General features: G+C 33.6%; 2 protein-coding genes across 7 annotated transcripts; one reads left to right on the forward strand and one right to left on the reverse strand.

The window, feature by feature from the left end:
* The first annotated feature begins 1221 nt into the window (after positions 1-1221).
* Positions 1222-24897, forward strand: LOC140044450 (putative oxidoreductase YteT). Of its 6 annotated transcripts, none has more exons than XM_072088968.1 (14): positions 1278-1331; positions 18359-18504; positions 19882-19991; positions 20228-20572; positions 20741-20825; positions 20972-21045; positions 21671-21730; positions 21949-22113; positions 22501-22631; positions 22897-22951; positions 23251-23343; positions 23613-23840; positions 24236-24391; positions 24760-24897. In XM_072088968.1, the coding sequence occupies exons 4-14, from the start codon at positions 20546-20548 to the stop codon at positions 24883-24885; spliced, it is 1200 nt and encodes a 399-aa protein (XP_071945069.1). In that variant the 5' UTR covers positions 1278-1331; positions 18359-18504; positions 19882-19991; positions 20228-20545; the 3' UTR covers positions 24886-24897. The 6 variants fall into 6 exon arrangements, with proteins under 6 accessions (XP_071945066.1, XP_071945069.1, XP_071945064.1 ...); XM_072088963.1 differs by having other exon boundaries at positions 20228-20416; XM_072088965.1 differs by lacking the exon at positions 18359-18504 and having other exon boundaries at positions 1222-1331; positions 20228-20416.
* LOC140044452 (uncharacterized) lies at positions 12168-18120 on the reverse strand. The gene is made up of 5 exons (XM_072088970.1): positions 17939-18120; positions 14130-14258; positions 13681-13821; positions 12918-13106; positions 12168-12647 (listed from the first exon to the last, which is right to left on the reverse strand). Exons 1-5 carry the CDS (start codon positions 17993-17995, stop codon positions 12570-12572), a joined length of 594 nt encoding a protein of 197 aa, XP_071945071.1. The 5' UTR covers positions 17996-18120; the 3' UTR covers positions 12168-12569.
* Positions 24898-25427: the final 530 nt, after the last annotated feature.

The raw sequence follows: 25427 nt of genomic DNA on the forward strand, positions 1-25427 counted from the left end.
TCGGGAACTCATGTTGGGATGAAATTGTTAAGCTGGATTGTTTACTTTGAAACTTAATACATTCAGTAGGCCTAATCATTATTGAGAAAATGAACATTTACAAATAGAACAAATAAAATCAAAGAACAACATTCAGAATTATTATGCTGCTAAAACCAACTAAGGGCCTTTTAAAACATGGGTATAAAAATAGGGCATAATTGTTCTTTACCTAATTTACATTAATTTACTTGACAATGAAAAAAAAAAATCCATGTACTTTCCGCTTTTCTTCATCTAATATTTCACTTCTTCAAAATTTTGGTTATTATATTATATATACAAAAGGCTGAAATTGAAGATTTCGTAGTCATCTTATACAGTTTATCTAAGTGCAGTTTATTGTTTTCTTAAAATCATGACAATTATGACTCGGCGATTTTATTTGATTGGCTAGTCTCAAGGGAATGGTTATTGATGTTGCGTACGTTTGACCCACATAATGTTACGCACGGAATGTCGTTCGTGATATCACGATGGTGTGCGTATTACGTACGCGCGTTCAAACAATGATATTATTAATATATCATTTGTAATATATGCCCGTCAACTTCAATGTTACTATCTGCGTATAGTACTTAGTACATCTTTTTTGTCAATTTTGTTGATACAATATCGCAAGAATACATATTTTTTTAGCAGATCTTTCAACTATTAACACTAACAGCATTCATAATTGATAGACCTATAACTTCAATATACGACAATTAAAAGTATAGACAAAGTAATAAATGAAGTTGAGTTAAAATATCCTCTCAGTACTTAAACCTGGTGTTTTATTTGAAAGAAAAAAAATAAGGGAATTAATAAAGCGACGACAGTCTGGACAAGTAAATGGATTCATCTGTATCAGCTGTTTGTATGCCAACATTTGGAGTTAATTTCTTAAACCGGCGTTAATAACCTCACTTGGCCTACACTGCAGTGTATGTTAAGATTGTTTGTTTCGTTTTTAAATACGCGTAACAAATCCTGCTTCCGATAACCGAAATTTCGAAGTTTAAAAAATGCGTAACGCGCGCTACAGCTTGGTTCCCACGGGACGTATCGTACGTAATAACAGTTGACCATTAAATCAATCATTTCGAATGATCCATCGCGTTATGATTGGTCAACGAACTTGCGTTACGCACGCGTAAATCGTTGCGTCGCGTTTCCAGAGTGGGAACCAATATTAATGGTGATATCACTGTCAATGCCTCTACATCTACCTGTTAGATTTACCTTTGTCTTGTATGACAGCATTTCCGTCAAAGTAATGCGTTGTATGTGTTCATCAATTCAAATTACCGGTATGTGATTGTTAATTTCTCTATTTATTACATGTTATGTGTAATGTGCCGCATTTAATTGCTTTAGTGAGGTCAAAACATGTAAGATGTTTACAATAGTCATAATTCTTCACATTTTTACACCTTTTTAATTACCAAAGGCTTGCAAAAATGACAATTAGGTGTTTACCCTAATTACGAGGACTCTGCTGACCTTTCTTGTGTCAAATATCTTGTAATAATTCAATCAAGTTAATGTCCCTGGGCGAACACCGCAGACATCGTGATTCTTTTAACTTCGTACAGCATACAAATGCACATTGTTTGGATTACGAATCAACCGCGTACGAAGACATGAAAGACGCGCGCGTACAAATGCTGAACTATCAGTATTTGAACGCGCGACTCGTGTGTTTTTTTTTCCGCGTCATGGACAAATTGGCTTCTAAAAATGACACGTTTAACATATTCCCTACTCATCCCTTAGAACTTAACTTCATCCTAGATAATATTACAAGACATTATGATACTTGGAACTTTCGAATAATAAGACGGACTTCCTATACTACTAGGACTGCTCCCATTATCAAGCGGATGATACTTATTATCATTACCAAAAGTTATCAAATGATGCAAGCCTTGGTTCGAAAGATGACAGATTCATTGGTCATCATAATTAATAAAAGAATGTGTATGTCATCACATCTATTAATTTCCTTTTTATCTAAATCCCACGGAATTATGACTCTTACATTGTAAGCATCTAATTAATGAGATTAAAACCAGCAACATTAAGAACTTGAGATTGAAACCAGCAAAATTAAGTATTTGAGATTGAAATCTGTAAAATTAAAAACTTGAGATTAAAACCAGGACAGAAGAATTTGAGATTGAAACCAGCTGAGCAAAATTAAGAACTTGAGATTAAAACCTGCAAAATTAAGTACTTGAGATTGAAACATGCAAAAAAATTTAGAGCTTGAGATTGAAACATGCAAAATTGAGAACTTGAGATTGAAATAAAAAAAATCAACAACTTGAGATTGAAATAAAAAAAATCAACAATTTGAGATTAAAACCTGCAAAATTAAAAACTTGAGATTGAAACCATGAAAATTAAGAACTTGAGATTGAAACCAACAAAATTAGCAACTTGAGATTGAACCTAGCAAAATATAAGAACTTGAGGTTGAAACTAACAAAATTAGCAACTTGAGATTGAAACCAGGAAAATTACAAATTTGATATTGAAACCAGCAAATTATAAGGACTTGAGATTAAAACCAGTAAAATTAACAACTTGAGATTGAAACCAGGAAAATTAAGAATTTGATATTGAAACCTGCAAAAGTTAAGAACTGGAGATTGAAACCAGGAAAATTAAGAATAAGCCAATCGCTCAAAATCATATCATCAAATTATGCGATCACAATTCTCGGATTTGGTCCAAACCCGCATTGGCTCCACAACGCCGCCTCAATTATTAATGTTCCAAAAAAATATGTAAAGTTATGGCAAATGTAAACAATAATGTGAGTTATAATAGATACATCATCATGTGTTGTCGTTGATAGAGTAGCTTACTAAAATAATTAACGATATTTAAGTAAGTAGGCCTATTCGGGCTGATGACATTTTTAGGCCGCTCTTCATCATCACCACCATTTTAAATCAGAACAGGCCCTTTCTCCGTGAAAATTATGACATCTGTGTACTGTATGTAGGCGCGGTGTAGGCCTAGTGTACGTCCAAATATCCCCTTTACTGTATGTTATGTTACGAAGTCTGATCGGCACAAAAATCGCCCCACCCAGTCTGACCACCCTCCACCCAATATAGGCATTAATTCTCCCTATAGCATCAATCAATGGATGGCGTCAAACAATAAAACTTGACTTGACTCCATTTTAATTCTGGTGGTATGGAGAAACAAAGTGTCATCATGTTGTATGATGATCAGGTAAGAATATCGAGCATGCAATGTTCAAGCGCAGAAAGTACATGGCAGGCTGGCCTCGTGTACGCGCGCCGACACTGTGGTCGCCTAAAACAGCAAAAAGTGAGCCTAGCCTAGGAAATAATTATGCTATTTGATAGTATATAGGCCTATACGTTTGTTCATTCGTGAAATGATAAAATAACATAATACACGTACCTTTTGAGTGGCAAACTGGCCTAACTAAACACAAACCGAACTGTATGCATGCAAGAAGTAGCCTAACGAAAATGCATTATTATGGGAATTAGCTTTTTAACCTCTAAAAGACACATTTTAGAATCAGTTGTTAGTTTTTCTAAAATATTTATTTAATTTAATTAATTTTTATACAATTAATATTTTTAAAAAAAGAATACCTGGATAACCCATTAGGTCGACAATTAAAAATACGGTGTCAACTTATTTCCAATGATATTTCTTATGATATAATAGGCCTATATATATATATATATATATGACGTTATCCAAATTCCTTCACTTGCAACTGATGAAGGGCTAGTGTTGCCCGAGAGCTCTGCTAACTTTTCTGGCTGTTTACTTTATCGTTTTGATTTAGCTTCTCGCTTTTTATTTTTGTATCTCCATTGAGATCCAGCCACTGATACCCACAGCATTGTCATTTTTGTCAGTAATTTGCCTTTGGATTTATATATATATATATATATATATATATATATATTAATATAATCCAGTTATATCTTAGGAATTATATTTTAACTGTTTTGAATCCGAAATTTAGTATTGTCCCTATGGGAATGCATTTAAAGTGATAATTCAAGGCTAATTTAATTGATAATTGTTGCTATATCTATAATAATTAATGGATAGATCTGACGCCGTATAGGCCTACTTTAATATTGTGTCATGCAAGGCTGTTTACTATTTAGGGAATAGTGCAGTGTTTGATGGTTGTGTGTGCCGTTTCAAAAGAGTGCAGTATAGTATAGGGATAAATGTAGGGTACCCGTTATAAAGTAAATTGAGGGCGCTCGACATATAAAACCAGCAGAGCCATGCTCTAAAAACCTGAGCCGATATATTGACTCTGAAAACCAATCATGATGATCACCTAATCACCTGTAATCACCTGTCTTGTCGGGCTCGTAAGTAGACCATACATTTCTGTATGGTACATGTCATGCCCTCCCAATTTCATCAAGTCATCACTGCATGGTTTGTTTTTTTTTGGTTTTTTTTTTTTCATTCGTTTCCTTGATTTAAATTCTTCTGCAATACACTTTATCCCATAAAAGTAAATTTGTTGTATTTTCTTTCAATGAATTTATCAAGTTTATTTTTAAAGGCGTTTACTGTGGTGGTGTTAACGGCTTCCTCTGGTAGACTATTCCATAGGTTAACAATTCTGTAAGAAAAATTGTACTTGCGGATATCCAGTTTAGGTCGTCGCTTATATATGGTGTATCTATGTCTTCTTAGGGTTTCTCTCGTATGTTTTCATAGGGAAGAAGTTACGCATTCCACTACCACTTAGGCCTGTCACCATTTTAAAAACTTGAATCATATCTCCTCGTAATCTTCTAAAAGCCAATGTTGGTAGATTATAGTCGTTTTAGGCGTTCTGTATAATCCAAGTCTTTTAATGATGGAATTGCTTTTGTTGCCCTCCTTTGAACTTTTTCAATGCATGTTATATCTTTACGAAGAAACGATGATGTCATATCACTACCATATTTAAGCATATCACTACCATATTTGGGTATAACACACATTTTTTGCCAAACTAGTTTGATAGTGTAGACAGAGCTTTACTCATGCACACACTTACGCATGCGTAACGATGTTGACGCACATTTATTGTTGCTATACTAGATATTTCAATGCGTACGGTAGATTTAAATAATACTAACATTGCAAATAATACTATAGTATAGGTCCAAAGAAGATGTTTTCCTCTGAAATATAGGCCTAGTCTGTTAATCTTTATTTTTTCTGCTAATTGTCTATTTGTTTGAATTAAATCATGACAGTTTGCGTTTGCATGAATAAATGACCGGCTTCCAAACGGCATCTATTTTGTTCAATCGCGCACCGCGCGTTGTACGCGCAACAAACCAATCACAGATAGTTTAGTTTAGTTTAGTTTAGTTATAATGGGATATAGTCGAGTCAAACTGTTTCATTACCCCAAAAAAATTGCAAGAAAATGTTTTTTGATGAATTACAATAAAAAATGGTCTCAAAAAACATATAACAAAAGTTTACCAAAATCGGACTACCGCAAAGGTTCAAAATTTGACGTTAAAAAATATGGCCGCCAATTTTTGAAAATCGGTAACCGCTTGTAGTAGACAGCTGTATTTGGTGTCAAAGTGTTCAAAATATATATGTTTATATTTACACTTTTTGAACATTTTGTTGAAACATGACCGGAAATTCCATTTTGTTACCTTTGACATATATGGCATGATGTTTATATATCTATGTAACTGCAAATCACAGAGTCTTGATATTGGTGTCAAAATGTTCAGAACATACATATTTATATTTACCCTTTTTAAACATTTTGTTGAAACATGACCGGAAATTCCATTTTGTGACCTTTGACCCATATATGACATAAAAAAATGTTCATATCTACGTAACTAAAAATCATAGATCCTTGATATTGGTGTCAAAATGTTCAGAACATACATATTTATATTTACTGTTTTTGAAAATTTTTTTCAAAAATAACCGAAAACATAAGGTTTTGACCTTTGATACTTATGGCATGAAATATTTTCACATACATGTACATGAGGCATGTTTTACGCGAATGATATTTTCATGCAGAGCCTATAATCAGCTTTAACGCACTTAGACACACAGCGTGTTGAAGATTCAAACGTAGTGTTTTGTAAAAATTGTTAAATATAAAATACCTAAATTATTCCTAACTTGATTACAGATTAATATAGAGGAATCTTTATTTGTAATAACTGCCAGGTTTGTGGACGTTCAGTTTAATTGTTTGTTCCGACATACCACTCTTCTGCTCCTTTGCAATTTCGTCCTCGTATAAATGCTCCACACACTTTCCCAAAAAAATCTGGAATGGGAATATTTGATGCACATTTACATTTCGATGGAGAGTTCAGATGTTTTTATGATTCTTGTTGCCATATTTTGTAGCAAAAAGTTAAATTGTGTCATCTTTGGTTTGTAAAGTATTTGGATTTTGTTCACAGTTTTTGTCTTTCGTCGGAAATTATTTGCAGAGAAAGTGGATGCGGTGTAGATTCTTCAGCAGAGCCTGTATAATGGTTGTGGTGAATGATGATGACACTTTCAAATTTGATAATTAATTCATCTGTTGATTTGCCATCATTGTTCCCAGTTTCCCATAACTTTTGGTAGATGTTTCGTGACAATTCCAACTGTGCCATAGTTTCTCCTTTTTAGACGTTCCATCTAGATGTAATGTATGATTGGATTTGTCAAGCAGTTCTTGCGAGGATGACAACTAATCCATGTGTATTTTTAATAACGGCTCTGCCTCCAAGTTGTTAAACACCTGTAGTCTATAGCATTTCTAGCTCCAACAATATACTTTGTTGTTGTTGTTTAATAAATCCATAATTTAACTATTTTATCATTGTAATGTCTATGTTCATATTACGTCTTCATCACTCTGTTTTTTCACTTCTTCGTCATTTCTTCAAGTTTGCTTGCTCAAGATTTGAGGCATGTTCAAGAAGAATTCCATTATATTTTGTTTTCATTATTGCACCACAGCTCTTACAACTTTCTCCCCCTTTAACCTCCTTCCTTTAATCCTTGTAAACGTGCTAGTTTTCATTGTTTCACTTCTCCCTTGATATTGCTTCCAATTTACTTTGATTTAATCTGTAACTGTTCAGCTTTTAACTCATTGATATCATATCAGAGGCCAATGTGCTATAGATGGTTTTAATTCTTCCTTTTGTTGACATTTCTTGGTGTGTATCGTGATATTTTTCTCTTGCATCTATTATGTTTACATTATTTTCAAACTGTATAGTTACACAATCGAGTTCCTTTGCCATTGTTTGCATTTGATTGTTTTCACTGTCATTTGCCTTTTTTTTAATCCATTTTCACATGCAATTCTTCCAGATCCTGTATATTACAGGCTCTGCATAGACATCGTGTCGAAGGGAAAATCTTGTGTTTTCGATTATTTTTGAACAATATTTTCAAAAACAGTAAATATAAATATGTATGTTCTGAACATTTTGACACCAATATCAAGGTTCTATGATTTTTAGTTACGTAGATATGAACATTTTTTTATGTCATATATGGGTCAAAGGTCACAAAATGGAATTTCCGATCATGTTTCAACAAAATGTTTAAAAAGGGTAAATATAAAAATGTATGTTCTGAACATTTTGACACCAATATCAAGACTCTGTGATTTGCATTTACGTAAATATATAAACGTCATGCCATATATGTCAAAGGTCACAAAATGAAATTTCCGGTCATGTTTCAACAAAATGTTCAAAAAGTGTAAATATAAACATATATATTTTGAACAATTTGACACCAAATACAGCTGTCTACTACAAGCGGTTACCGATTTTCAAAAATTGACGGCCATCTTTTTTAACGTCAAATTTTGAACCTTTGCGGTCGTCCGATTTTGGTAAACTTTTGATATCTGTTTTTTGAGACCATTTTTTATTGTAATTCATCAAAAAACATTTTCTTGCAATTTTTTTGGGGTTAGGCCCTATATTTTCATATTTTGACCCGACTAATAGTTTAGGCGATGCCCATATCAACTACATTGTGTCGATGCGATTCTTGAAGGTGTTAGTGGTATCAGAATTGACAACGTCGGCTGGTAAACTGTTCCAATGGTTTATTACTCGTTGCGAGAAGGTATGTCTTCTACAGTTCAATCCTTTATGGAAAATAGGCTTGAAAAATCTCAGGTGATGTCCTCGAGTAATTCTGCTACACCCTCGAAATCTTTAACAATTTTATATGCTTCAATCAGGTCACCTCGAATTCTTCTGTCATACAAGGTTGTTAGGCCAAGAAGCTTTAAACGATCTTCATATGAATATGAACGGATACATGGAACTAATTTAGTCGCACGACTTTGTACTCTTTCAATTACATTTATGTCCTTTTGAAGATACGGATTCCATACTTGAACACAAAATTCGAGATGTGGGCGTACATAATGCTTGTAGATGACAATCCTTATCCATTATACGAAAGTCCTTCTGATGCTTCTTAAACAGTTCATGGCCCGCTGAGATACTTTGGCGCAGTGTTGGCTTGGTTTACAGTCATTAGTAATTAGTACTCCTAGGTACTTTATTTTCTCAACTGTTTCCAGTTCAACTTCATCTATTTGGTATTTAAAATGAACATTTGAATGTCCGAAGTGCATCACCATGCATTTGCTTTTATTAAAAGCCAACATCCATTCTTTACTCCACTGCAGTGCATTGTTTAAAGATTCTTGTAATAATTGTCCATCATTTCTGTTGTTATAACTACTGAGTAGATCTTTGTATCATCAGCAAATAGCTTTATATGACTAGACACATTACTTTGGTAGGTCATTTATATATAATGCAAACAATGTAGGGCCCAACACCGAGCCTTATGGAACTCCACTCCACTCCACTAAATTCCAACTGGAAGAAGCATGCCGGCACTTTGACTCTTTTGTTGTCTGTTATCAAGAAAATCTTGAAGATACCATTATACAATCATTTTGTTTTACACTAAATAACAGCTCGAACTAAAAGTAATATATCAAAATATAAGAAAATAAAAGCTGTAGGCTTATACACAGATAAATATAAAATACAAAAAAAAATCTATCTAGAACAAATGTATAAACAAGACCTTACAATGTTCAAAACTATGTGACTTATCATACCATCACAACCTTTGATGACAATAACAGTTGGTTTAAAAGTTTTTGGGTTACGATGAACTGATGACATAATTGGTGTGATACATGCGGTGACAAACGGGGCTAACGTGAGTGAAGCATGTTAACATTTTAATGTCATAATTGGAACATAATATGCTCGCTTTAAACTATCCAAGGTCGTTGAATATATGATTTAATTAATAACTCTCTTCTTGAAAAAAAAAATGCTGTTCCTTGTCATAATTCACTAACAGAAGTAATATAATACTAGCTGTCTGAACACTTGCTTAACATTTAAAGAATCACTTGGAATTTGTTAATTTAATTTGAGTTATCGTGTACTACAGAGTTCTCTCGTTCACACATCAACTTTCACTATCAACCGATTTTCAAATTAACTAATTCTGTTTAACACAGACTGTGCTCGTCACCACCACCCAACATTGTCACTTTCAGGCGTGTGACAGAACTCGTATTCATACAGTAATTATGTGGAGTTGCCGGGCGAATGATATGACCCCCAGCCCGCATGACCCCCAACCCGCATGAACCCCAAGCCGCATGACCCCCAGCCCGCATGATCCCGAGCCCGCATGACCCCCCAGCCCGCATGACCCCCAGCCCGCATGACACCCAGCCCGCATGACCCCCAGCCCGCATGACACCCAGCCCGCATGACACCCAGCCCGCATGACCACCAGCCCGCATGATCCCCAGCCCGCATGACACCCAGCCCGCATGACACCCAGCCCGCATGACCCCCAGCCCTATAATCTTGATTATCGTAACAATAACAATAAGAATGATAATAATATATTTGGATTAATTCAATTTACAACATTTCAGTCATGAAAATGCTGAATGTTATACACAGCAGCATAAATATGTTATTAGTATGCACTTTTTCGTTTTTGACCCACCGACGACCGCCACCCACTAAATGTGAGGCCAGTAAAATAGATCTAACATGTTTTAATAATCCCTGTTAACGGATACCGTCCTTATATTAGCTCCGACGTTCCCAATTTAGTAATTCTTAAGCTCTGTCTACACTATCAAACTTTATATAAATATAAAAAACTTTAAAAACAAAATGTGATGTGCCCATATAATGGACATGATGATGTCATATAACTACCATATTTGGGCCTATCACTACCATATTTGGGCCTATTACTACCATATTTGGGCCTATTACTACCATATTTGGGCATATCACTACCATATTTGGGCCTATTACTACCATATTTGGGCATATCACTACCATATTTGGGCCTATTACTACCATATTTGGGCATATCACTACCATATTTGGGCATATCACTACCATATTTGGGCATATCAAACTTTTTAGTCAAACTAGTTTGATAGTGTAGAAAGAGCTTTAGTACCGAAATCCTTGATGAACGATTGCAACTGTTATCCTTATAATATCATTTTAACTAACAAGGGCTTAATAGGGTGTATATAATATAATTTCCACCCACGGGGATCGACATTCTTCCCGTCGTCAACACATTGAAGGGCATGTGTGTACAGCAATTATACACAAATTAATTTTAATTAACTTTGTTTTTAAAACAATTTTAATATAATTATTATATTAACCTCATTGCTATCAAATAATGTCATGTTAATAACGTATTCACGACAGAATCTCAATTATGTGTTCTCTTTTAAAATTGATGTGCAGTTGGTAGATAAGATCACCCAAATGACTCCCACTTGGGATGCACCACAAGAACGTAACCGTAATTTGACCGAATCATGTAGTATTCTGTTTTGGATGCACCACCCTGGTGTGTCACTGTACCTACCCAAATAAAAGTAGAAAGTATGACGCGGTGGATCATCGCTTTATGATTGGTCCACTCACTTGCTTCACAACCCGAGCGCGCGTTTTTTGTTTATATTGATGATTAATTTAATAAACCAATTACGTTTATCATCTGGTTCTCTCCCCCCACCCTCCACCTGCCAAGTGCATCACCAACTCAACATATCGAAGCACATTCACGAACGGTTTTATTTTGCCCATAAATCAAGTGAAAAACCCCGAATCAAAATCATTATTATGTTACACACTTCAATTTACCTCGCATTTTACATATTTTTAAATAAGTATGTACTACCTTACTGAACCTGAGACAACAATCAACAATATTAACTATTGTGGTATCATGCTGATCTGAAACAACGTCAGACATTTGAAAAAATTATAGTGAGCCCTCTACAAAAAAGGAGAGGAGAAAAAAAGTCACACTGCGCCCTCATTCGATGAATAGTTGTATCATGGATCGACTACAGATCTTTTATATCGATTATAAAATAATTTTTTTCTTTGGCGGAAATCAGCCACCATACATTCTGAAGATGTAAGTTTGAACACTTCGAATTAAATTTGAAAACCTGATTTACAAACGAAATAAAAAGAAAACACACCAATAAATTTTCTTTTCACCCTACTCTGGTAGATTTATTACGCAAGTACCAGTAATGCCTTTATAAATAGTTAACACATTACACAAGAGATACAAAAACAACAGAGAACAGAGTTTATGAACAGAAGCCAAACGGGTCTCAAAAAACAACTATTTCAAATTATTCTTTTGTTTAACCTCACTCATGCAGACAAATACAAAAATACAAAATCTGTTAATTTTCAACATAATTTTCAACCAATTTTCTCAAGGTACATCATCAATTTTAAAAATAATAAAATAGGTTTTCTTAAAAGTTAGTACATAATATATTCTGCTTTAGACATACTCCATATTATAGTAAAACATCTTGGGAAACAAATAACATGAACAGACAATTGTATTTTAAAATAATTCCTAATGGAATTACACATATTTCAAGTTATTATTTTGTAAAATTTTGATACAAAATTATCGTTTAAGCCAAGATATACATAGCAATACAAAGAGAGATCAACACAGATTCCACAATTTAAACTGATTTTTACCACAAAATCTGTATTTTGGCAAATTTTATTAGTAATTATTTTACACTATACAATGTATGAGGTTTTTAAAATTGTTATTTATTATAATATAAAAGTTTAAAACTTAGCAAATATCAGAACATTTAATTTAAGACACATTAACAGACTGGTCCTCCCTCGCAGTTTTAAACCTGGTCACCGATAATTATTATTGTTTTCAACTCGTTTTTTTCTAAAAGCATTCCACGATGACTTTCTGTACAATGGTTACGCTGAAGCAATGAATAATGGGTTTTTACTGGACAACATAATAACTACAAGAAAATTTCTCCTAAGCACTACGAACAATGATAGCGACTAAAGTTGCCGTTCTTTTGCACGCCCTTTCTCGCACTCACTCTTTCACTCGTAAGGCAGCATTCACGCCGGTCTTCAAGAGTCCGCTTTGACCTCTTCTTCAACGGGTGAATCGCCATTGCTTTTCTTCTTCTTTAGGAAGGCTTCACCCTCCTGTAAAAAAAAATAATATTGATACAACTTTACTTATTGTCCATACATTGATGGCTGTATGTGACTTATCAAATAATGTTATACTTTAAGAACCAGGATTTTGACTTAGGGGAGGGTGGGGGAGAGAGAAGGTGAGGAATCGGGAGCCTCAAAATTGAGTGCCAGGCTTCGCTTATGAGCATATTATTTACTTTAGACATCTGTCAAAAAATAAGTGCTTAACAGTAAATCACGCAAGGATAAATTAAAACGAAATAGTAAAAGACGAACCTCTAATGTCTCGGCCATTGTGTGTGTTCGTTTGAGTGCAACTGCTTCATCTTCCTCCTCCTCTTCATCCTTGCTGTCTTCATCTTCATCTTCCTCACCATTCTCTTCATCTTGCGCTTCAGCGATTGCCTTACTCTGTGTCCTTGTTTCTCCTAATGGTTTATCTTCTCCAAGGAACTCGTCTCCGGCCTACGGTAAAAAAAATGAATGGAATGTTTCTTAAAAAACAGAAAGTTTATAACAATAATGCAAACGTAGAAAGAGATTAACAGTATAAAATTCATTCTATAAGGAATTGTCAACTTTATCTTTAAATACTAGTACATTATACTCAATGATCAACATCCAATACATCAAGATTATGTATGGTTGAGGTCAGGAAAGAAACTACGTAGCACACTATGTAGAACTAACAGATTATGTATGGTTGAGGTCAGGAAAGAAACTACGTAGCACACTATGTAGAACTAACAGATATTTAAATTCACTTGTCTTTTTCCATCCGTGCTTTCAATGACAAATACTGTTGAATCACCTTGTTGTTTACTTTGTATAGTGTATCTTTATTACAACTCTTTACTTGTTTATATTTATTTTACTTATATATATTTTGTACGTCATTGTATTTTTATGCAAGAGATTGTGCCTGTCATGAATTTCCGCAAGGACCAAATAAATCTGAATCTGAATTCCTATCCTATATGAGCAATTATTTTCAATTGGTTAAGTCTGTAAAATCATGAATAGATATTTTATAACAAACCTTTGCCGTGGCAACCATAGTGTTGTCCCGGACTACTGCGGGTACATCATCTTCTGCTTCTGCCAGTTTCTCCTGATCTCCTCGTGTCCTTACTTCTTCCGGTAACTGACCACCGGTGCTTTCAAGAAATTCTTTACCGTCCTTTAAACAAATGAAATTGATAATGTGAATAATTTGATTTACAATGGATGCAAGGCGATAAAGTGAGGTAAGCCTACTTAGCACTTTACACTTATATATTATTAGTTCTAAAGCTCTGTTTACACTATCAAACTAATTTGAAAAAAAGTGCCCCAATATACAGGTAATAGTGATATGCTTAAGTATGGTAGTGATATGCCTAAATATGGTAGTGATACGACATCATCATGTCCATATATGGGCACATCACATTTTTTTTCCACATAAAGTTTGATAGTATAGCTTTGTTTTTTTAATGTTTTTCTTACTTTCAACGTGGCTTGCATTGTTCCATCGCGAGGTATTTCTGGTTTGTCGTCGTCAGGTGTGTTGCCATTGCTGTTTGTTTCTGGTATAAGATCTTCCTTCCCTTCCCTCTTCAAGTATTCAATTCCTTCCTTTAAAGTAAAATAAATAAATTCAGAAACCCAATAAAATGTAATTCTCAGTGAGTCTGTCTAATAATATGTAGAACTGGAGTGTTACTGTACTAACTTTCTACAGTACATTGTTATGACTCTTTAATTAAATTTGTGTGCAATATAAACATTTTGAGCTGATCCCTTCTTGTACAGTTCCAAAGTGATAATCATTTTCTCGCATTTCTAAGCATGTCCCTCATAATTACCTGTTTTAGAATCAACAATAATGATATTCACCAACAAAATGCAAGAGAAATGAACCCTAAAAGATGTATTCTAAGCAATTTATTTCAATTATGATTTGTTATTGTGTCATCCTGGGTCAAAGGTTATTTGAGTAGCATTCACAGTATAATTCAATAACAACAATAAGTTCTTTGTACGACCAGTTCACACAAAAACCAGGAAGTTAGTAATTTCGAAGAATGCGGTCACATTAGCAACATAAATATAATGGTCTACAAGATTTTGGTAATTTTTAGAATTAAGCATGGAGTTAAGTGGCCGCATTTTAATATTTAGTTTGAATAATAATGATTTGAATAAAGTGATAGGTGGCAAGTAAGGATTCTATCGAAATAAACACAGCATGGGTGGGTACTGTAGGTGAGAACAAGTCATTTAGTAAATTATACAGGGTTGAAGAAAAATATAGTTTTTTGCTGGATAATCATTTTAATAATTCAAAAAAAAAATCTATTAGTATTAAATTATGTTAAGATCCATCAGAAAAGGCCCCTACAAAAATTGCACTTACAAATTTAACAGAAAAAAAGACAAATAACTAAGTTCAAAAGAAAATTAAACAACACAAAACTATCCTGCCCATAAAAGAGTAAAATGGCATATACTATTAAGTGATAACTGATGATTTAAATTAGGTTTTATATTAAATCTAAACAATATTTGCATAACATTTATACCAGGTAATTAAATAATGTAGCCTATATATTTACTATACTGTGTCATGAGAATTATTATTTATTCTGGTAAATGGCATACACTAATGGTATTAATTTGTGATTTGTATGATGCTTTATAAGCTTTTCCACCAATGGTCATAAAGAACTGCATCACCATGGTTACCAATGTCTGTCTAAATTCTCATTGACTGAGTAGAACTCAAATTACAGGCAAATAGTTGCCTAGCAACAAAGCAGTCATATATAAATGAGGCAAACAAAGTTCAATGTTTTTTAAATAAAATTTTCATCAAATTTGAAATATTTTACTAATTATTGGTAAAATGAATTATTTTTTAAGAAAATTTAATTGACTAATCTGAAAAAGAGAAATAAATGTTCTACATTATTAATTTTATAAAAAAAATATTCTAGAAAATAGTACATTTCAGATAACAAAGAGGGTCTCAGCATCTTTACACATGCTGGAGTTCTTTGTCTCAAAAACCAAAGTAAAGTGTGTATAATTGGTGTATTAAATAACCTTGCCCTCCAAAAACTGCATTGTTTGAAATATAAACATAACACCACAACCACAGTACAACTTCAAAGAAATCATATTCTGGCTCAACAAACAATTTACAACCACTAACAGGTTGTAAAATTATTAATTTTCTCTTTAAACGGACAATAAAAAACAGACTTTTATAATACAGTATAAAAATACATACTTAATAAAATACTGTAATTTAAATACCAACATGGTAAGTTTAAAGGGAAATTAAAAGCTATCAGAAAGTTTAGAAGAGTTTTTAATTTATGGTTCAGGGAAAATAAAGGGAAATCCCCTAAAAATGTGTTACCCATCCTTATACACCTAACCACAGTCCATACCAATAGTACAGTATGTTCTTGTTGTTTAAAAAACTTAAATCTTATTGAATACTGGTATTGATTTTTTTTTTAAACTGATATTTTAAGATGTAATAAAATATATATTAAAAGAATTTTAAATCCTTTTTGATGACAAAAACGTCAATAATATTGATGATTCAATTTTGTATTCACAATTACACCTTTTATCCCTCTTATTTTATGTGATAGTAATATTCTTGTTTTGACATAATCCAGTGTACTTTATTTCATCATTAAGTGGATAAAAATGTACTCGCACAGAATAAATGAGTACATGTGATTGGTCTGCCTGTACAGTGTGTACAGTACAGTGTGTACTGTACAACATTGTACTTGCATTTACAGTACAGTATACCGTAGTGTACTGTACAACACTGTACTTGCATTTATTTACAGCACACAACAACAGAATTGTATAATGAAAAGTACTACAATTCATTTTCAAAGCACAAAGACCAGGAATTATTTAAAAGAAATTTAACCAATGCAGATAAAACTAATGAATATTCATGAGTCTAATCATAGAGATAACTTCCCTTAGAACACATATTGATATACACAGCACTAATAGTGTAAAGTACTATTATCAATTGTTTTATTTATTTAAAGATAAAGCATTAAGACCATTATATAATATTAAATCAATATATTATTTAAATGAAGCTATTTAACTAATGAATATTCATAAACTCTAATTATTTAATGTTTAAATGTAACTTCCCTTATTAGAACAACACTAAATAAATAATTTTAAAATAATCAGGATTTCCTTTAGTTTAATATTGACATTTAATTAACTCATTTAGAAATGAAAGTTTACACATGTCAGAGTAAATTATGTAAATTAGATTAGTTGACAACATGTTTGTACAGTATGTAAATCTGTAATGTAAAAAGGTAAAGCAATTAAAGTATGTATGTTTAAAGTTTATATTGATGGTGTCCCCGATTGGTTCCGAATAGAAGTTTTGACCAAATCATAACTCAATTTAAAATACAATATATTATAATTACTGTAATTTGTATTATTTTATCTGCTCACTTTCAAGGAAACCAAGATTTTATAAATAACATTATTTGATCTAAGCAGGTAAAATGTCACAATAAAGTGATCACCTGCTGTGGATTATTCCAAATAAACACATTTAATTAAACATTCAAATTAATTATTAATTTATATCTAGTTCTGCATACAGTTTACTTAATACACATCCAGTTAATTAATTAATAAATCTGTCAAATTGAACACATATATTGGTAGCAAACTATGTGTAAATTATTTCACAAAATTATTTTATATATTGCTGTAACCCCCATAATAAAATGGTAGAGTCTGAATTATGAAATTGATAACAGTTCCTTGAACCTATTCTGCTATTTGAATTAAATGTGATTATGAATTTATAATTGGCACAAATTCAGCAATGTGATAACAGATTTAGAAACGTGCTTATTACTTAACATTGATTTATCAAAATTTACCACAGGTACCAGTAACTGTTCCGCGTACAAATAAACACGCGCGCGCCGAATTTCTCAGTGTCAAATTATACCAAACTGTGTAGTAAAGTAAGCCGAATATAACAAAAATTAAAAATCTGTATCGCGTACGCATAATTTCACAAATTATAATGTGATTAAAATATATTACAGAACTTATCAAATGGTTAATATACCTAAGCTGCGAAATGACGTGTTTTATGTAAAACGTCAAATTATTTTTTCAAATGACAGAACATGCTTCTTATCATCTCACCGTTGAATGAACAAAGAAAACTCATAAATTTAAAGAAAAACAACATCATTTTCTTGATATAAAAATAATAAAACTACACAAACCTTTGCTGTGACTTGCATAGTTCCGTCTCTTTTGAGTTGTGGTTGTTCATCGGCCATTGCTACTTAGGTTTACGGCTCAAAAAAGAGGTAAAAAAAGCAAGAAAATAGCGGTGTTTCGCTGACAACAAAATTACCTTCCAACACACACAAAGATACACCGGGAAGTAAGTGAGATTGCTCTACAGCTGCATGTTAATAAGCCAACACGACGTCACATTATATTGTTTATTGATTGGTTATCTTTACTACGTTCTTTGTTTTGATTGGTTTGTTTTGTAAAACCCACGCTGAAGAGCGGGATCCCGTTGAGTGTGAGAAATACGATACAAGTCGCTTCTTGTTTGTATTAGCATGCGGAATAGACTCACTGCGCATGCGCTACACAGTTATATCATTTATTAGTACCGTAATCTACTATAGATAGAAACTGTAAGTAATATTTGTCTATGACGATATATCAAAAGGGAATACACGTCATCCAATGAGTCGTTGTCGGTAACCCGTTGACTGTACTTGTTACGACTTGCTGAAGTAGTAACAGAAAAACAAGAGTAAGAACGCTGCAGGTAGGAAAATAATATATTTGTTATTTATATTATTAATTTACAGGGCCACCTTTTACTTCTGTTAAACATTTTATCTGTGTAATGACCTAATTGATAACGTGTGTTTCTTTGCGATGCATTCTGGGCAAGGGTTAGGAAGAACTAACTGTCCCGTTTTATCTTTTCTTGGTGGAGAAACCGCGTTGTGTAGTAGGCCTACTAAAGCGTGTTCCCACCTGGAGACGCAACGCATGACGTACGCGCAACGCAAATGAGTTGACCAGAGTGACAAGCTACTGTTCGAATAATCACCATCGCATGCAATTGGTCAAATCACTTACGTTGCGTTACGTCTTTGCGTTGTGTCGCTAAGGAACAAATTAACTGATGTGCGCGAACAAATTCCACCCTCTTGATTGGTCAAAAGTGAGGTATGAATTAGCAAAGTGATACCGTGTTTTAACAATTCGCATTTAAATTGAAAAGAAGATCGAACTGTGACCACGGTCCCATAACGTCCTTGCGTTGCGTCGCTAATGGGAACCACGCTTTACTACCAACTCTCTTGATTTCGGCGGCATTTTCCCGCCTTTTGATATTGTGTCCTGCCGCCCAACTCTGATTTGTCTCGCTTTTGAAAATATTTTATATATAAAATAAAATCACCGAACTAAATTAAACTAATTCCTGTAAACTTTATTAAATCTTCAGTACGCCATTTAATCATTTATATCATAACTAAGATAGTAGTGGTGGTACGGATGTTGTTTATGTTTTTGAAGGGGAATTCCCGGGCTTGATTAGCACGGTGCTGATTACGGGGCGCCATTTGAGACATTGCTAATTTTGCCGACTACCTACAATGTAAAAACAAAATTGATTCTATTGTATCATTTTGACAAAATTAGCAATTCCGAACGGCGCCCCGTAAATAATTTGGTTTTTACTGAGGTACTGGTCGCTTGCTTTATCTAAAATAGCCATATTTTTTCCCTATTACCGATATTCTAAAAGTATAGTGCGATTTCCGAGAACCTAGCGGTATTTTCAACCCAACAATTATGTGAGGAGGAGATCTTCAAGACGCTGACCTCCAAATCTATCCAGTTAGTTTCACATTATTTATAAAAAAACAAATTTAATTATATATATGTTGGTAAGGCCTGCCTACCGCAAACTTTTTTTTCAAATAAAAATAGATTTCGCCATTTCAATCAAAGCTTCAAACTAAATATAATTTATATAGTGTAAGGAAACACAACAGGAAAACTGTATTCATTAATTAGCTCTCTCTGCAACAATTAAAGAAAAAAGAAGATTATCAAACAGCTGGCCTAGTATAATAAAAATAATGATAATAACTGTATTATAAAAAAATGATCTTCACAATTTGTATAGGTTCAACGTGATCAGTCGAGTGTGACGTGTACGTACTGACTGTTGTGGTGGCAGCAGATAATTAATTGTCTCGTGGATTCTCTCTTTTTTGACACACAAGTAAACAAATGGTATGGTAAACAATACGAATAGCAAAGATAGTGGAGGGGGATTGTGACCTGTTTATTCTTTTAAAAAACAGACCCAGCAGAGGAGTATTGACAATATATTCTTGTATTTAACCAAGGAAAAATAAGAAAAGACACCGGGTCAGACTAGCGAGGTCCAGGAAGGAGAGTAGCAGGAAGCATTATTAATATTAATATTTTTCTCTGTCAATGATTCTGATTTTATATGATTTTTGTAGGGCAATAATAATACTATAAATAGGCCTACTACTACAACAATCATCAACCGAGAAGAGTCGGATAATATTGATAAAATGAGTGAAGTTGAGGCTGAGGAAACAAAGATTATCACAGCTGTGATTGTTGGAGCTGGCAACAGAGGTCAGATGTATGCTGAGTTTTCTAGAATACATCCAGAAAGGTTTAAGGTAGGTTAGAGGTAAGAGGTCAGGTGTATGAGGAAGGTTTAAGGTCAGACGTAAGAGGTCAGATGTATGTTGAGCTTTCTAGAATACATTCAGAAAAGTTTAAGGGACGTCATAGGTTAAAGAGGTCAGATGTATGAGCAAGGTTTAAGGTCAGAGGTAAGAGGTCAAATGTATGCTGAGTAACAAATGAAAGTATATTTTTATCAAACACCATTGAATTATCATAACATCATTTGTTCTTCCTCTTTTTTCTACTCCTCTGACTAATTTAATTGTTAATAAAATTGAACTTTAACTGTAGTTGTTCTACCTTTTGAAATACAGGTTGTTGCAGTTGCTGATCCCAAAAAGTTTGCTAGGACCTATATTCAGAAGAGATATAAACTAACAGACGAACGTGTTTTTGAAGGTATTTCATAAAATAAACTCTGGATAAGTTAAATTACTGGCATAAAAGAAAATTATTGTTAATGACAATGCTGTGGGTATCAGTGGCTGAAACCTTTCAGTTATTTTCTATTTTTAACTCCCATTTCTTAAAATCTATATTTTCAGATTTTAACGATATTTTAAAACTCGAGAAGCTTGCTGATTGTGTTGTCATAGCAACTCCTGATGCACTACACAAGGTTTGTAACTAAAAAAATTCAATTTAAGAAGCCTACACTTTCAAACTTTATGTGTCAACAAAATGTAATGTCATCATGATGATGTCATATCACACCATATTTAAGCATAGCACTACTATATATGGGCACATCAAACATCAAACTTTTTTGACAAATAAAGTTTGATAGTGTAGACAAGGCTTAAGACAAGAAAGGGAAAGTTTTTTTATTTATTTATTTATTCATTTCCCAACCAACAGTGAACTCATGGTTCACCACTTACAGGAGGGAACACAGACAAACACGAACATATACAATAAAAAACATTAAACTAAACTACTAACATGTTACGAAACTTACGGAAATTATTACTAAAGATATCTAACTCAGGGTTTCTTAAAGTAAAAGAATTATAAGTTTGACTTAATCTACTAATAAAACCATTTTTTTAAATTACTCTACTCAAACTCAAACTATTGTGATGTGCCCAAATATGGTATTGACATTGGTAAAATATGGTAGTGATATGAAATCATCATGTCCATATATAGGCACATCACATTTTTTTGTCACATAAAGTTTGATAGTGTAGACAGGGCTTAAGAGTTGTTATCACATATCTCTCTTAAATTGTTTTCTTTTCAAGGAACCAGCTGTAGGGTTTGCAAATGCAGGCTACCACATTCTGCTGGAGAAACCAATGGCTGTAAGTAGGCTTTTCTCAATTATCTCTTGTCAATGTTTAATTGAAATCATGTGACAATTTAACAATAATATTGAACCACACTGGCCCGGCAACAGTAAACAAAGTCTCGCATCAATATGCTGCACCACTCTCTACTCATTCCTAAAGTGTACATATAAAGATATTGCACAAACTGATTGGTCACACACACATGTATGGAATTCTTCATTCCTTATTAGGTAACGGAAGAGGACTGTAGAGAGATTGTTGCTGCTTGTAAGAAGAACAATACTATATTGTCCGTTGGACATGTGCTGAGGTACTACCCACCGTTACAGAAACTGAAAGAGTTGATAAACAGTGGTATCATTGGCGATGTTGTTAACATTCATCTCCACGAACCAGTAAGGCTTCTCAGAATTACTTTTTACCTCGGACATGCTAGTAATTTGAATTGATACACATTTGCTGTTGAATTTAACAATACATAGTAAAATTACAACTGGCTGTAATAAGTTTTATGCAAAACCTAAGGCCTGGGTAAACTAAGCCTGTGGATAACAAAGTTATTCCAGTCCTTAGACATGGTGAGGTTAGAGCTAGGCAAAACAGAACATGACCTCACCTTGACCTCACCTTGACCTCACCTTGGTAAGATAGGTATCTTATGTCTAGCTGCGGCAAACACCAACAATACTCTGCACCGTGCGGAAATAATCTATGAAGAGCTGGGGTATACAGAATTTGATGGTACAGTGTACAGATTGACACGTCAACTCCTTGTGTTGTAGGTTGGGTTCTACCATTTTGCTCACTCTTATGTCCGAGGCAATTGGAGGAATGAAGATGAATCTACATTTGTTTTGATGGCCAAGTGTTGCCATGACATTGACCTTCTACTTTGGTGGTTTGAAGGTCAAAGGTTAGTTTCATCTCCATAATCAATTTGTCTTTATAGTAATAACTAATGATTGTAATTACATTTGATCCAAAATCCATTAAGCTCTGTCTACACTATCAAACTAGTAGTGATATGCCCAAATATGGTAGTGATATGCCCAAATATGGTAGTGATGTGCCCAAATATGGTAGTGATATGCCCAAATATGGTAGTGATGTGCCCAAATATGGTAGTGATATATGATGTCAAGGTTAGCTATATTCAAACAGAAAATTATGTTTTACAGGTGTACTAAGGTTTCATCGTTTGGATCACTCTTTCAGTTCAGAAAAGAAAAAAAGGTATTTTAGATTTTATAAAACATAATATGACTAGTATGTGTATGAAAGCCAATGGTAGGATCTGCAAGCAGACTCCGGGTCCGAATCTCGGTTGGGGCAGGTTTTTCTCCGATTTCTTTATCTTTACTGTTAATTAATATATACATATGGTGTATCAGGGACAGTTTGAATTTGAAAACGGAAAGACTACTGCCACATTTTCTATGGTAGCTTTCCCTGAACAAATCTGTTACAACTTCCTGGGTTAAGTGTCTCTATGTCAAATGTTATGTATATCTAATGTTTGTTTGTTTACTCAGCCTGAGGGCGCTAGTTCTAGATGTATGGATTGCAGTGTTGAAAAGGAGTGTCCTTATTCTGCTAAGAAAATGTATTTAGATCCCATAAAAGAAGTAAGTTTATAAATGTTTAGATTTAGATCATAGATTTGGAGTAGTCAGATCCTTTAACTGGAAAGAAGGTGTGACCCGTAATGCGTTGCAAAAAACAGTATTTACTTTGAACAAGATGATTGTTACATTAAATTAATATTTTGTATGACTGTATGAGAAATTGAAATAAAAATAGTGAAATCAGTGGGAGAAAATAATGGGCCCTTTTGTAATGTTTTTATTGCTTTGTAATGGATATGGATATGTAATATTGACAACATTTTTGGTAGGGTTGTGTTGGCTGGTCATCGGTCATCTGTGATGAACCGTCCATAGAATCTGTAACAGATGCCTTAAGGAACGGTCCATACGGTAGATGTGTCTACGAATCGGACAATGATGTCTGCGACAATCAAGTGGTCAATTTTGAATTTGAAAACGGACAGACAGCCACTTTTTCTATGGTAGCTTTCACTGAAAAACTCTGTGAACGACAAGTGAAAGTATTTGGTACTATGGTAAGTGCATCGTAAGGGCTGGTCTACAGGGCAGTAATCATTTCTCAACCTTTTAATACCGTGTACCTTTTTGACCTGTCCTTATTATGGTATTTTGAAAGTATTTTAAATAACAAAATAGAATTTGGGTATTTTGGACCTCTATAAAAGTTTGGTTTAGGAGATTTTGCAGTTTTCAGAGAGTCTGGTACGTCAGTATTGGGGAGTCATCCGTTTATTTCTACATCAGTATCAGCCATCATGAATCTATTACTATGACAATTGTTCTGTTAATTACCTAATTTTAAACTACTTATCTGGATATTTAAAAAAATTAAATTTAAATTAAATTTTTAAGTAAATTTTAACTTTTCCTTGTGTGAAAATGTTTTATTTGTTTTCCGTTTGTTTATTAGGGCGAGTTAACTTTCAATGGGTCAGGCCCCATCTCTAGGTTTGATTTTAATTCAAAGGAGATATTCATACACAAGCCAGTGTGTTCGTTTAGCGGTTTCGGTGGCCATGGCGGAGCTGATTATCATTTAATCAACAGTTTTGTTCATGCACTCGCTGTAAGTACAAATCATTTGTATTTAATTGTACAGTTCAATGGACAAGAAAACTTGTAATTTATAATGTTAATCAATTTTATATATTTCTGTATTTTTTAAAATCTATGTTTATTTGAATATATATACAGTAGTATATACTGTACTTTTCTTCTGTAAACAATTGTTTTCAGCCAACTGGCTACTTGTTCAGATAAGTTTTTACAAGAAATAATTGCCAATCATTTTTTTTCCTGAACCAGGGTTTCCTCTGGTATAATCCCACTCTAAAATTTATTCCTAAAAAAGCAATTTTTCTTTTAATAAAAATGTTAATGTATTGGTTTTATAATTGCGGCAGCTTTTACAAACTTTGTAAATTTGAATTGCAGGAAAATGATCCGTCAAAAGTTGTGACGGGAGCTGACATATCCCTCAGAAGCCATCTACTTGTCTTCCGGGCGGAACAAGCAAGAGTTGAGGGCCGTGTTGTTGTACCAGAAGATGTCCTAGTCTGATATCATCTTTGTCTGTTGTACCAGAAGATGTCCTAGTCTGATCGTCATTGTCTCTGTATAGAATTGTTTAAATTAAACAGTACTTTTATTCATAAAAGAACATTAAACAAACAATAAATTATCAAAGGAGCATTTGCTGAATAGATGAGTTTTTAAATAATATATTATAAACTTAATATAATATATAATAATACAATCTGATTACAGTATCATTCATAGAGTAGAAAAGCACTGATAAAAAAAATTAAATATTTTATAAAATTGAATGACATTATTGATATAAAAAAAGCCAATTAAAACATATACAGTAGGCCATATATAAACATATAAATGAATTATGAATATACACAGTGCTGCTTAATGCTAGTGTGCTTAGCAAAAGAACTTACGCCGTGGTTAGGATTCCGGCACCGGAACTCAACTGCCCACCGTTAGGGAATCCGACACGCTCTTGCGCATGCCCAGAGCTCTGGGAAGTGAATTATAGCTTGCACTAGTGGCGTGCCACACCACCACACCACCACCGCCGAGAGTCGGAGTGT

This window comes from Antedon mediterranea, chromosome 3 (genome assembly GCF_964355755.1).
Source record: "Antedon mediterranea chromosome 3, ecAntMedi1.1, whole genome shotgun sequence".
Taxonomy (NCBI): domain Eukaryota; kingdom Metazoa; phylum Echinodermata; class Crinoidea; order Comatulida; family Antedonidae; genus Antedon; species Antedon mediterranea.